The sequence below is a fragment of the Boleophthalmus pectinirostris genome, unplaced genomic scaffold, assembly GCF_026225935.1.
Source record: "Boleophthalmus pectinirostris isolate CB_2022bp ecotype Guang Dong unplaced genomic scaffold, ASM2622593v1 HiC_scaffold_17, whole genome shotgun sequence".
In the NCBI taxonomy this organism is placed as follows: Eukaryota; Metazoa; Chordata; class Actinopteri; order Gobiiformes; family Gobiidae; genus Boleophthalmus; species Boleophthalmus pectinirostris.
The window spans coordinates 28,962,355-28,976,186 of record NW_026571115.1 but is presented as its reverse complement, the minus strand read 5'-3'; the positions used below and the strand labels follow the sequence as shown (position 1 = coordinate 28,976,186).

Genomic DNA, 13,832 nt, shown 5'->3' with positions numbered 1-13,832 from the left:
TGCAGATTAGTGTTGTTCAAGATCGTGGCTCAGTTTGTGATCCTGGGCTGCACCTGGATCCTGGGTCTGTACCAGTCCAACCTTTTCTTCCAAGTTATGTTCATCATCCTGAACTCTCAGCAGGGGACTTTCCTCTACATAGTCCATTGTGTGCTCAATAAAGAGGTAGGTCTCTGTGTTGATCTGATCTGAAGAACACTACAGGTGAATCTGACCTTTTTATTTCTATGAAGTTAATACTTCTTCTGATTCATTTGTTGTTGTTTCTTTTCGCTCATTTAAGTCATTCAGGTGCATTATGAATTCATACATGTCTAATAACCAATTCAAAATTCTGAAAATTAGAACAGCTAGAACAATTAGAATGATTTGTCCATCTTATTTAGACTTTAACCTCAAATAGACCAATAAAATAATACTGATAAAATGCCCCGCTCTGGGGAAAAAATGTTTGAATTTATCATTGATGAGTTGCTTGTATGCAAAATGTATAGAGCTTCCTGTTTGTCTTCATGGATGTCATCGCTTTGCCTGAAATGTTGCTAGGCCTGTTACAATAACAAACGTTGAAATACGATATATCGTTACAGAGAAATATTGAGATCAACTCATAATGAAACTATTTTATGCCACTGACAAAATCAGAATGATCCTGGTAAACCTATTTTTAAATCTACCGTATGATTAAAAGACCTGAGCTGTAACAAATAAGTAACAGAACTGACTAATAATCAGCCATGTATTTTATATATAAGGAAGTTTATTCAACTTTCAACAGTTCCAGTCAAAATTTATTTATCATTTTTCACTTTTCATACAAAAAAATGTAACACAAAGTGATTTACAGTGATTAAAAACAATCCCACGTTATCCTTCCTAAGATTCTGCCTTTACTTTATCTCCATATAAAAGTTGAAATATTGTAAAAACAGTCCTAAAGCTCAAAAAAAAAAAATATTTGCAATCTTGTCTTTATTTAATTTTTCATAATTGTGAATTGTATTTTAGATCCGGGAAGAGTACATCAAATGGCTGACCTGCTCATTCAAGAACAAAGAGGTGGACGATGAGGTGGTGAGTGAACGAAATGTTGATTCTGATGTTTGACTCTTAACTGTGTTGTATGTACCCGACCTAAACATTTTTGTCCTATTTTGTCTTATAGAAAGATGTGCCGTCTGTGTCCGAAGACATGGACAAGACCAAATAAGAAGCAGAAGAAATATAAACTCAATGAAATCAAACCTGTGAACCCCAATATGATTAGATATAAATGCATACATCTCTGTAGTGTCACTGAACGCTGTAACTCCTGTAGTGTTTTTGTAGTGTGACCATAGTCCTCTGTGTACATTTGTTTATATTTGTTTATATTGCTGAAGCTTTACATCCGGGCATATGTATAGTACCTTGAGTTTTGCAGTTATTCAAATGCAAAGGAAATATGTACTGTCATCTCAGGGCTACTGACTAGATTTACTTATATTTAACCAGTTATTGAGCTAAAACTTTCCATTCAAATGTATTTATTGTATTGTATTTAATTGTAATAAAGGCTGTTACAATGCACATTAGTCAAGCTAATGCACTATTTTCATTATTAATGGTTTTGTAAGCTTCCCCCGTAACATTATAGAGTTGAAAATTGAATTATAAATTGGCATATTTTAATCACAATCAAAAGTAAAAACATTTGGTAAATTATCATATTTACCTAATGCCATTCTGTCTTTTACATGTATAACTTATAACAGAATGTCCATAAATAATAGTACAAATATTATAACATATTATATAAAAAATATATTAAAAATATATATATATGTACAATGACATGCTACCCAATTTTATGTTTGCCAAATACATGTCTAAAATTAATTACTATCAAGTAGGTAGAGTAGACTCAAGTAAGGATAAGCTTATTTCAAAATAATATAACTCAAGTAGAAGTACAAAGTAGTGGTCCAAGAAATTACAGAGTTAAAAGTATTTGGGAAAACAACTATGCAGATAAAAGTAATTTAAAGAGTAACATCTGATTTAGGATTTGAAGTTTATTTGTTTTGAGCAGAGGTGGGACCAAGTTGTTGTTTTGCAAGTCTCAAGTTAGTCTCAAGTCTTTGACCTCAAGTCCAAGTCAAGTCCCAAGTCATATACCGGCAAGTCCAAATCGAGTCTCAAGTCACTGGCTCATAATTCAAGTCCAAGTCATCTGCTTTGAGCTTCAAGTCATTTCAAGTCTTTAAACCAAAGTTATATTTTTAAATGTATGAATTTTAAAATAAATTGTACTTTAAAAAGTCATAGTATATTTATATATGAGTATATAAGAGTTGTAGAACTGTTCATTTTTCCTTTTTAAATGTCTTGACAAGATCTTAGTGTGAATCATTACAGTCAGAATAGAAAGAATTCAGATTTAAAAAGTGCTTCTCAAGTCACAGTCCTCAAGTCCGGGACAAGTTCCAAGTCACTGACCTTCAAGTCTATGTCGAGTCCCAAGTCTTAATCAGTTGTATCAAGTCAAGTCTCAAGTCCTAAAAATAGTGCAAAATACTGCAAAGGAATTTGAGAACTAAATCAAGTCTGAAGGAGTGATGCAAGAAACACAAATGTTCAAGTCATTTTATATTGTCAACATAAAGCTTTTGTCTTTTGTAGACTTACAGTGGGAAGAGTAATCAAAACTTTTACTCAAGTAAGAGTACTTTTACACACGTAGGTGTAAAAGTATACCACTAGAACTCTGAAAAGCACCATTTATTTAAAAACTTACTCAAGTAAATGTAAGAGAGAACTACCCACCTCTGATTACTGTGAAGAAACAAAAATACTGGCTTGTTGCAATAAACCTCCGCATATTATGACACCATCGCGCCACAGAGGGCAGCACCGAGAGGAACATTACGCAGCGCTGAAGAAGAGTTCGAACAGAGACGCTTCCGGTGCAAACATTTCACAAATTTTTCCGGGTAATGCACCATTTAAAGTACAGAACGCAATTTTCTGCTTATTGTGTTAAATTTGCACTATCTATATTTGTGCAGAGGAATGGTAAAAGTTGTAGAATACTCCCAAAATGCCCCGAAAACGTTTGAGAAGCTAATTGCTAAATAGTCGGCTATGTATTGAAGCTAATGTTGTGGAGATGCATGGTGCGCACAATGCATGTGTATAATAAACGCGTTTTATTTTATTTTTACGTAAGATTTAACGTTGTATTCAAGTCATTACCAGAATGTTTTAAAGAATACCGATGTCTGTCATGCTGATGTGTAAAATAGTCCCGGATTAGACCTATTTTAGACCTGGTTTAGTATTAGTTTAGTCCCTGTTTAGACCTGGTTCTTGGTTCTAGTTGGATTTGTGCAGTGTGCCTGGTAGAATCCTGGTTTATCCTGGGTCTATTGGTTGGTCCTGGTGAGGTCCTAGTCTAGACCTGGTTTAGTTTAGGCACAGTTCTGGTTTAGTACTGATTCAGTCTTTGTTTAGTGCTGGATTAGTCTTGGTTCAATTCTGTTTAGTCTTGGTTTAGTTCTAATTCTGTTTTGGTCCTGATCCAGTCCTGTTCATGAAGCTACCAGTTTGGACCTGGTTTAATACTAGTTCTGACTTGTTTCCGTACTTTTTAGTCTTGTTTTAGTTCTGATTTGAGTCTAGGTTCAGTTCTGATGGTTACACGATTACCCCTCACCAACCCAGCAGAGCTCTACGATCTGCTGGAGGTTCCCCCTGTCCCGGTGCAAACAGTGGGGTGATCGTTCTTTTGCAGTGGCCGGTCCAAAACTCTGGAACTCTTTGCCCATTGAGTTACGGTCCATCCCTGACCTGCCTTTGTTCAAAGCCAAACTTAAAACCTACTTATTTAGAATGGCTTTTAACATTTAGTGGCCCTGTGACACTTTATTTATTTTGCTTTGTTGACCTATTTGTATGATGTTTATTGATTTTATCTTGTTTTAATGTTGTACAGCACTTTGGTTGGCTTTGGTTGTTGGAAGGTACTGTAGAAATAATGTTTGATTGATTGATGATTAACTCGTGGATTGTTTAGTCCTGTTATTATTCCTGGTTTACATACATTCTACATAAATTAGTACTTTCTAATTTGTGTTTTTTTCTTCTCCAGTCATTTGTTTTTGGATGAGATTCTGGCAAAGAGAAGTTAAGCCTACAAAAACCAACCATGACATCTCTAGTAAGTACAGCGACCTACAGATTAAAGTGATTTGCAAAACTCGGTACCTCAATATTCTTTGGCTGATCCAGATATTAGACAATATAATAATATATATGTGAAATAGACTGTACAACAAAGTGTAGAATTACTTAACAAGAAAGAATACAGACTAAATAAATCAAAGGTTTAATATTTGAATGTTTCTCACAGTCAAGCAGCAGCTCTTCCGGGACAGAGTACATAGTGCGAGTGCCCAAGTGAGTAGCTTGCTTTATTTTTTAAACATTTTTATCCCTGAAGTGTGTAATGTCATTTTTGCCTAATTATTTTTTAATATGTGATTTTTATTTTCAGAAATACCACGAAAAAGTACAATATTATGGCGTTCAATGCTGGAGACAAAGTGGCTTGTTCGACATGGACACAGGTTGGTTTTTGTAATTTATTTAGTTATAGACTTAGACTTTATTGATCCACAAGGGAAATTACTTGGAGACAGTAGCTCATATATCACAATATATTACAATAACAAAGTGTAAAAATATATTTTAAAAATGTAATAAAACTTCTAAATCAGTGGCAGTAAAAAGCAAGCGACTGGTGTCAGTCAGCATAATTATATAAATGCGTTTGTACAAGTAAATAAAAAACAGAAATATAGTAAAATAAATACAGTTTATCACAATTATGCACAAGAGGTTGTAAGGAAAACAGTGCAAAGATGATATGATGATTGACATAAACACAGGCTTATCTGTCGCATAAGGGTGAGTTGTTGTACAGTTGTAGGGAGTATTATCTGTTCCATAAAGTTGATTTGTTGTAAAGTTGTAGGGAGTATTATCTGTTCCATAAAGTTGATTTGTTGTAAAGTTGTAGGGAGTATTATCTGTTCCATAAAGTTGATTTGTTGTACAGTTGTAGGGAGTATTATCTGTTCCATAAAGTTGATTTGTTGTACAGTTGTAGGGAGTATTATCTGTTACATAAGGGTGAGTTGTTGTACAGTTGTAGGGAGTATTATCTGTTACATAAAGTTGATTTGTTGTACAGTTGTAGGGAGTATTATCTGTTACCATAAAGTTGATTTGTTGTACAGTTGTAGGGAGTATTATCTGTTACATAAAGTTGATTTGTTGTACAGTTGTAGGGAGTATTATCTGTTCCATAAAGTTGATTTGTTGTACAGTTGTAGGGAGTATGGTATAAATGCAGTCCTGTATTGTATAATGTTTTTGCCACCTGCTCGTTTCCATGGAGGTGTTCATATTTTCAGTTACAGGTGTTTTTATACTGACAAACAGGGATGCATCGAATATTCTGCAACTGAATATATGAGTGAGTTAAAAGTACGGCCAAATAGTGGTGTAAGAGAATAGTGGCGTGTGACACAATGATGCAATCAAACAACATGCAGTGACTCGGTGATCTGGCACCTTCTTTAAAATATCAGCAGTGTGGAAATATTTTAGTGTATGATGTTACAAACAAACACTTATTGACATTGACTTGAGCCTTCTGTTTACATTATTAACCTATTTACAGTGGCTAAGCAGACTTGTTCCAAAACAATAATTCATTTATTGTGGGTTTATCCACTTTAATGCACTTAAGTTTTTTTGGTATTGTTGTTTTTTTTTGAAGGCCTAATATGAATGAAAAACTTAAGATATACTTACTTGAAAGGCTACTGGAATATTTAAAGAATATTAAATAAACATTTACTTTCTTTTAAAAATATGTATAAAAATGTATTCTAGGCTTTTTATGCAATATTAAAAAAAAATTGTTAAAAACATAACCACATTTGATAATTGGTTTCGGTATTCGGCCAAGCGTTGAATTTTGTTTCAGTTTCGGCCACAAATTTTCATTTCGGTGCACCCCATTGACAAATATCTTGAAATATTAATTCCTGAATTTAAACCAGTGGGGCTGGGAGATTATCTGACAGCAAATCGAAATAGTTATTTGAACATGGCAAAGGCACAATTCATTCTGATAGTATTCTGCAGTGAAAAAAATACCTTTAGATCTCAAATTTTCTGAAATCCATGTAATTCTTGTATTAGTTTAGCAGTTCATATTTCACTCTACTCTCAAATGCTCCTTGGCTATCATTAAATTGTGCACTCTGAAAAAATTCAGATAAAAAAAAATATATATACATTTTCAATATTTGTCAGAAAAAAATGCGATTACATATTTTTCCAATCTTCTTTCCAGGCTCGTATGGAACGTGACATGAGTGCGCGGCGCATTTACGGCGAGGAGGAGGCGGCCGAGGGAGCAGCCGGGAGTGAGTTTGGGAAAAAGCAAAGGGAGGAGGCGAGGAGGAAGAAGTTTGGGATCGTCACCAAAGAGTTTAAAGTAGAAGACCAACCCTGGATTCTCAAAGTCAACGGGAAAGCGGGCAAGAGGTGAGTGAAAGTAAACATTTACAGTCTTTATACATTTTGAACCAAGGTAGAGTTCTGGAGCGGGGTGATGTTTACATGTTTGTTTGTTGTTGTTTTTTACCACACCAACCTAAAACAGTAGACTACTAAAAGCTCTGTAATCTTCCAGCTACATATTCTTGAATAACATGCTGACAGATTTGCCTACAAGCTCTAAGTTTAATAAGCAGGAAAGTTAAATGCAGAGGGCAAAACTTGCTACATTAAGCAATAAATCAAAGCCACGGTATGTGATTATTAGCCAAAAACATTGCTAAATAAATAAAAGCCTGTGTTTTTTCATTTTGGTTGTGTGTATCGCACTGAAAAACATGTTTCGATATTGTTGGTGGGCTTGCATCTCCACAAACCTGACTCTTATTGCCTATAATCTTCCACACTATTGCTTTAAGCATATCTAGCTGCATGGAGAATGTTCTGAAGCGTGGTTTTAACTTTCTATTTCTATGGAATCATTCAGGTGACATGGCACCTCTGGAAAGTTGCATACTGTACAATTAAAATGGGCCTTCAACAAAATCAAGAGAGCTAAAAAACAGGACAACAGAGAATCAGAGCCCAGGAGAAAGGGAGTAACTATTCCTTACATGGCTGGTGTTTCGGAAAAACTACAGAGGATTTTCAGACAACATGATCCCGGTCTATTTCAAAACCTACGAAATAGACACTCTAAGACAGAAACTGGTCCAACCCAAAGGACAAAACACCGAGCCACAAACAAAGCAATGTGGTCTACTCCATTCAGTGTAGTGAAGACTGCAGTGAGCGCTACATTGGAGAAACTAAACAGCTACTTCACAAGAGGATGCACCAACACAGACGAGATAGCAACACAGGACGTCAGTCTGCTGTACATCTCCACTTAAAAGCCACGGGCCACTCATTTGAGGACAGCGAGGTACAGATTTTAGCCAGAGAAAATAATTGGTTTGAGAGGGAAGTGAAAGAAGCTATTTTTGTTAAGAAAGAATATCCTTCTCTAAACAGACACCATCTATCTCCTATTTACAACTCCATCCTCAAACCTAAATCAAAACAAACAAGAGAACAACAGGTGTAGCCAGGTCAGGTCAGAGGTGAGGAAGCACCCATTATGGCCCTGAATTTTTATGCTAAGTAGACCCCACACCCTGCACAGGTCAATAGGCTTAACTAACTAACAGAAACGGTAAACAAGTAGGTGTGTTAGTTTCAGAGTAGTTAGTTAGCTCCTTCCTGTAGACAGATATAAGGAAGTGTCCACCAGCATCTGACCAGAACTGAAGTAGCAGCTTGGATGAGCTGCGAAACGTCTTCAACCAAACTAACTTTTGTCTAGTCAACAAACTGATTTTTCTCCTCGCCATATTGTACAATTAAGCAAACATTATCTGGACATTTAGCATTTATAATATCTTATCTGTTATATTTTTGGACTGGCAAGTTAGAATTATATGTAATAAACATATTATTTATGACTTTATTGCAAGTAAAACCTAGCTACTGTAGTTATTTGTATTAATTTGCATGACTTATTTTGTGCTTTCCAGGTTTAAGGGAATAAAGAAGGGCGGTGTTACAGAGAACGCGTCATACTACATCTTCACACAGTGTGTTGACGGTGCGTTCGAGGCCTTTCCAGTGCACGGCTGGTACAATTTCATGCCTGTGGCCAAGCACCGGACACTGACAGCGGAGGAGGCCGAGGAGGAGTGGGGCAGGTGGGAGACTTGGACCTAGCACAGGGTTATTTCAGTCCATTTATAATATTATACCTTTAAATTGATGTATGTTGATTATTATTCTATTTTATAATCTTTTATAATATAATCTATTAGCCTCAGTGTCATACCAAATTCTGAATAAATGTGAGATTCCTGGCAAGAGTAATTAAAATCTAATCGAAATTGCAATTTGAATGGATGAGATTCTCATGTTAGTTTCAGTTCACATTTCACTTGTTTTGTCCTTGGTCTTATGAACGTGTTTTAAAAGATGAAACTAAATCTCTCTCTAAATCTCAAGTGGAATTAAATTTTGAAATATCACAACTGCATATTTTTTCCAAATCGTTTTGCCCTGATTTCTGACTTTCCACTTGTTTTGAACATTAAAATGACAATTGGCAATTCACAGAATAACACAGAAAACTCCTGTGTTTAAGAGAGGCTAATTAAAATATGAATTTAAATATTGATATATTAAAACTGACTGGGTTATTGGGTTATTCTTCCATGTTTTTATAGGAGGAACAAAGTCGTGAACCACTTCAGCATCATGCTCCAGAGGCGTCTGAGGGAGCAGGAGCGCGGGGAGGACGAAGAGGACGAGGCAGAGAAAGGGGGAAAGAAGAAGAAGAAGGGCGGAGGGCGAGGAGGAGACCTGCGCATACACGACCTGGAGGACGACCTGGAGATGAGCAGTGACGACAGCCACAGCAGCGGAGGAGAGGGTAAGGACACAGCGTATATACATGAGATAATGAATACAAATTGTGTTCATATTATTGTGAGAGGAATCGTTAGCATTACTCTAATATTCACCAGTTTTGAAATCTAAAGACATCTAAGACAGCGCCTGAGACCGGGAACAGAGACCGGGAACAGAGACCGGGAACAGAGACCGGGAACAGAGACCGGGAACAGAGACCGGGAACAGAGACCGGGAACAGAGACCGGGAACAGAGACCGGGAACAGAGACCGGGAACAGAGACCGGGAACAGAGACCGGGAACAGAGACCGGGAACAGAGACCGGGAACAGAGACCGGGAACAGAGACCGGGAACAGACCAGTTTAATCCTGGTCTCTGTCCCGGTCTCAGTTCTTCATGGACTTGTATTGAGTTATGTGTACAAATTCCAGTCTTTTAGTCTAGTCTCAATATTACCATACAATAATTTTGTGTTGGATTTGATTTGGTCTCTTATAAACAATTCAACTTATTATTTTCTTAACATAAACAAGACAGACCTTTAATTATTGACCTAAAATTGACACAAAATAGATGAACAGCTACAGTATATATATTAAAAAAAACTAAATTATTCTGTTTTTCTTTGTGACGCCTTTAGACGGTGAGAGCAAATCGAAGCCTAAAAAAGACGCCGGTAAGGGCAAAGGGAAGAAGAAGAAGAGAAAGGGCAATGAGCACGAGGCTCTGGAGGACAGTGACGACGGAGACTACGAAGGACTGGAGGTGGACTACATGTCTGACGAAAGCAGGTACGGGACATTTCATACAAGAGACGCTTTAAAAATTGAAAAACAAATCCATTCAAAACTTTGCAATGGAAGAAACTGGGGCATAATGTTATTTATTTCGCTCAACCAGTGTATTTTAGATAGATGTGAGCAACAATGACAAACATTTATTATAATGAGATCTCAGGAATGATGTCAAGACGATATTTGAGCAATGCACCAGGAATGTTCTAAAATTTGCCTGCATGTCTTGGTTGAAAATAGCATAAAAGAGAAATATAGTGTAATGGAGAAGCAAACTGACTATCCTCTACAATAGAAATTTAAAATCATAGTTTCTTCCAATTTCTTTTCTTATGAAATTATGAACATTGCATTTTAATATTTTAAAGAGCCTCTATCAAATTTTTTTAGTACTTTTCTTAAAATTTAATGTGTGTGTGTTTTTTTTTTCATTCCAGTTCAGAAGAGGAACCAGAGAAGGGGAAGCCAGTCAAAGCAGAGGAACACCCCAAAGGTTGGTCTGGTTTTTAGTATTATTTAGTATTATTTTTATTATTATTTTAAGAGAAGACTGAAATATGAACTGCTAAGATAATCCAAGAATCCCATGTTTTTCAGGACATGTTTGTAGAAGTCTAAGCTCTAGATTTAGCAGCTTTTACACAGAATAAGATCTCATTTTGGCAAGATATTTTAATTACCTGACCTCTTGTATCATGTTTTTTTGTTGTTGTTATCATTAAAAGGGATTGATGAAATGTCTGAGAGCGAAGAAGAGAGCGAAGAAGAGAAACAGAACGAGGAGGAAACAAAAGAGGAGGAGGAAGAGGACGATGGGAAGAAGACCCCCGTCCAACCAGAGAAAAAGAAGAAGAAAGGTGCAGATCCGACAACAACCCACTGTGCCCTGGAGTGGAGTATTTCATGATGAAATAATGTGTTTATTATGTGTGTTTTCTCCATCAGCAGACAGCAGTGGTGAGTCTGAAAGCTCAGACGACAGCGACATCGAAGGAGAGACGGCATCAGCTTTGTTCATGGTGAGAATGGTCTTGGTTCTAAAAGTGTGTCAATAGCAAAATGTACAGTGGGATTTTATGAAGCAGTATTACATCATATAAACCACGTAAAGGGACATTCAAAGTAAATATTGTCATTGGGATGGGTTCAATTTGGTGTTACGGTTGTCACCAAATAAAAGTTGCAGATGTGACTACAGTTCTCTGAATCCCGGACGACTGCCAGAGGGTGATGTTAAAAGCACTGAATGTGAAAGCACTGAAGTAGGAATGAAATAGAGTTCTGCTTGTTTCATGACTACTGGTACCATTTCTGCTCAACCCAAAATGTGTATTTTGACATCTATCAGTTAGTTGTAAAAAAGCTTTTCATTTGAGCACCTCTCGTGAAGAGTTCTTATACTTGTTGTGTATGTTGTTAGAAAAAGCGCACTCCCCCAAAGCGTGCAGGGGGACGTGGCTCCGCCGGCAGCTCCAGGACCGGGAGTCGTCCTGGGACTCCCTCCATCGACTCTGGCTCCACCTCCAGCACTCTGCGGGCGGCTGCCAGCAAGCTCGAGCAAGGTGTGCATGTGCTGTTTTATTTATTTCATTGTGCATTACACTATGACAGTGTTCTTGACTGAAGTGTACTGTCCCATCCACAGGAAAAAGACAGAGCGGCTCAGCCACAGACACTCCTGCTGCCAAGAGGCTCAAGATGGAGCCCAACAGTCAGAGCCCCGCCCCCTCTGGGAAGAGCACGCCTCAGCCTGCTTCTGGAAAATCTACACCGAGCTCAAGGTACAAGGCACTCACTATCAGAGTGTGATTGTGACAAGCATTGCCATGGAGCTTAGATTTGTGATTTTTTTTTTTTCTTAAATACCGTATTTTACGGGCTATTAGGCGCTCTGGACTATGAGACACACTGTCATTAAATGGTCTATTTTCAAACTTTTTTCACAAATAAACCACACCGGACTTTAAACGAAACACAACAGTTGGATGGGTCAGTGGGACTTTGTTTGTTGTGTTCACGGTGACTCTGGGCTTTGTTCAGTTGTGGCGTGTAGGGAGGGTGCTGTCTGGGACCGCTGGATTGTCGGCGTGTTCACAGTGACTCAGTTGTTCAGTTGTGGCTCAGAGTGGCACATTGGACTCGCTTTTTCGGTTCGTTCCTTCGTTCCATTCCTCGTCCGTGTGGAGTGATGAGTGTGGCTGCGGGTGTGTTTCGCTGTGCGGTCACTGTCTGCTCCTTGTGTGTTTGCGTGCGATGCGGATGGTGCAGCTTTATAGTTTACTGAAGTCGTGCTGGGACACCCGAGTGGATTCGTGTATGGGCGCTCTGGATTGCGGGGGCCATTTTTTGATGCGGTTAGAGGCTAAAGAGCGCGTCTAATCATCCGGAAAATACTGGTAATAGGCTTAGCAGCTGTAACACAGAATATTATGTTATGTCTTATCTTTTCTTCTTTGTGGAGGAAATTATGTCACTTCGAAAATTCAAGTTGCAATTTCTCTTCTATTGCGATTCATCTTAAAGCTCTTGTCACCTTGAAAAGTAAGGTTCAGTAGTACAGTGTTGAAATAAGTATGCAAAGACCTTTTTGCAACAGAATCCCAGAGACATTTTAAAACCGCTGATTTCCTGTGTCCCGTCTCCTCCACAGTGACGTCCAGCTGACAGAGGAGGCCGTGAGGAGGTACCTGATCCGGAAGCCCATGACCACCAAAGACCTGCTCAAGAAGTTCCAGACCAAACGCACGGGTCTGAGCAACGAGCAGACGGTGAACGTGTTAGCTCAGATCCTCAAGAGGCTCAACCCCGAGCGCAAAAACGTCAACGACAAGATGCATTTTTATCTCACAGAATAACCATGGACTGAAGCACAGAAGCAAAGACTGAAGATAAAACATAAAGTGGACATTTTAGTTCTACCATTACCCTAGTATTAAGAATCAGTTTGAATTTGTTAAAGTTTTCTAATAAAATAACACATTGTTTCCTGGAGTCTAACCCAAAACCTTTGCAGTGGTCCAGAGTTATTCCTCATTTACCTTATGCATTCTGAGCATCCTATTTTTTTCACAATGAGTTTATAAGCTTTTTTCACAACTCTCAGAGGCCAGAGCAGAGTTTATCAGCGCCATTCAAACAGCTTTACCATGAAACCGATAAACTCTGCTATGACATTAGTTTGCTAACAGTGTACTTCCTGTTTTGCAGAGATTAAAACTCTTTATTATTAGATGATTAGATTAGATGCAGACCTCAGACACTTGTCTCATTTTCACCCCAAGAGTTTCTTTTACAATATATCAGTACTGGTGCAAAACTTAATTACATGAAAAAAATTTACTACAGGCCCTTTAATGGAAAAAAGCTTATAATAATTACTGAGTTTATCACTTGCATAACCTTTTATGAAGTAACAAATATCTGGTGAAGTTTTAGCATCTTAACTAACCCGGTAAAATATATCAGTAATAAAAACAAGCTGTGTAATTTAGATCTGATATAGCAGGAGTGTCAAACTCAAATTCACAGAGGGCCAAAATGAAAAACTGGGATTAAGTCGTGGGTCAAACAAAATATGTTTTCTCTTCTTTCGAGATAATGTTAAACCTTTTCTTATTCAAATAAATGTTTAATAGTTTTGTTTAAACATTGAATCCAGAACAAACATAACATAAAATAATAACATTTTAAATAATGTCTCTATAGCCGGCGGGCAGCTCTAATACATATTTGATATGATCTCGCAGGCCAAATATAATTATATCGTGGGCCAAATTTGGCCCCTGGGCCTGAGTTTGACATATCTGTGGTATAGCATCCATTGAAATCATTTGCGAAGAAGAGGAGGGACTCTCAGTGGAGTTTTGGACAATCACATCAGCCAGTTGAGCTGCTCTGATAATAAAACCTAATCGTTTTTAGTACCCTTTATGCACTCCAACATAAAACAAACCCATTCCATTAGTACACGTGGTTTATCAAATGTAAA

At 37.5% G+C, this 13,832-nt stretch overlaps 2 protein-coding genes across 5 annotated transcripts in view; both read left to right on the top strand.

Annotated features, from left to right (window-relative positions):
- Positions 1-1,389, top strand: part of LOC110156588 (adhesion G protein-coupled receptor E2-like) — a 140,644-nt gene extending 139,255 nt beyond the window's left edge. The window contains exons 23-25 of the mRNA XM_055153097.1: positions 6-165; positions 1,009-1,071; positions 1,166-1,389. Coding sequence (XP_055009072.1) covers positions 6-165; positions 1,009-1,071; positions 1,166-1,210 — 268 coding nt within the window. The 3' untranslated portion in view covers positions 1,211-1,389. The remainder of the gene's footprint in view (positions 1-5; positions 166-1,008; positions 1,072-1,165) is intronic.
- A 1,503-nt stretch (positions 1,390-2,892) lies between these two features.
- Positions 2,893-12,848, top strand: gtf2f1 (general transcription factor IIF, polypeptide 1). Of its 4 annotated transcripts, XM_055152954.1 has the most exons (15): positions 2,957-2,972; positions 3,974-4,001; positions 4,130-4,198; positions 4,391-4,437; positions 4,535-4,607; positions 6,407-6,600; positions 8,169-8,339; positions 8,865-9,070; positions 9,691-9,841; positions 10,282-10,337; positions 10,570-10,701; positions 10,790-10,863; positions 11,265-11,406; positions 11,490-11,625; positions 12,495-12,848. In XM_055152954.1, the coding sequence occupies exons 3-15, from the start codon at positions 4,187-4,189 to the stop codon at positions 12,697-12,699; spliced, it is 1,599 nt and encodes a 532-aa protein (XP_055008929.1). In that variant the 5' UTR covers positions 2,957-2,972; positions 3,974-4,001; positions 4,130-4,186; the 3' UTR covers positions 12,700-12,848. The 4 variants fall into 4 exon arrangements, with proteins under 4 accessions (XP_020776441.1, XP_020776439.1, XP_055008929.1 ...); XM_020920782.2 differs by lacking the exon at positions 3,974-4,001 and having other exon boundaries at positions 2,893-2,972; positions 10,793-10,863; XM_020920780.2 differs by lacking the exon at positions 3,974-4,001 and having other exon boundaries at positions 2,893-2,972.
- The last annotated feature ends 984 nt before the right edge of the window (positions 12,849-13,832 follow it).

Excerpts from the sequence above, each read along its gene's own strand:
- gtf2f1 (XM_020920780.2), top strand. Across the intron at positions 6,601-8,168 it reads AACGGGAAAGCGGGCAAGAG|GTTTAAGGGAATAAAGAAGG; the intron begins GTGAGTGAAAGT and ends TGTGCTTTCCAG. Across the intron at positions 10,864-11,264 it reads CGGCATCAGCTTTGTTCATG|AAAAAGCGCACTCCCCCAAA; the intron begins GTGAGAATGGTC and ends GTATGTTGTTAG.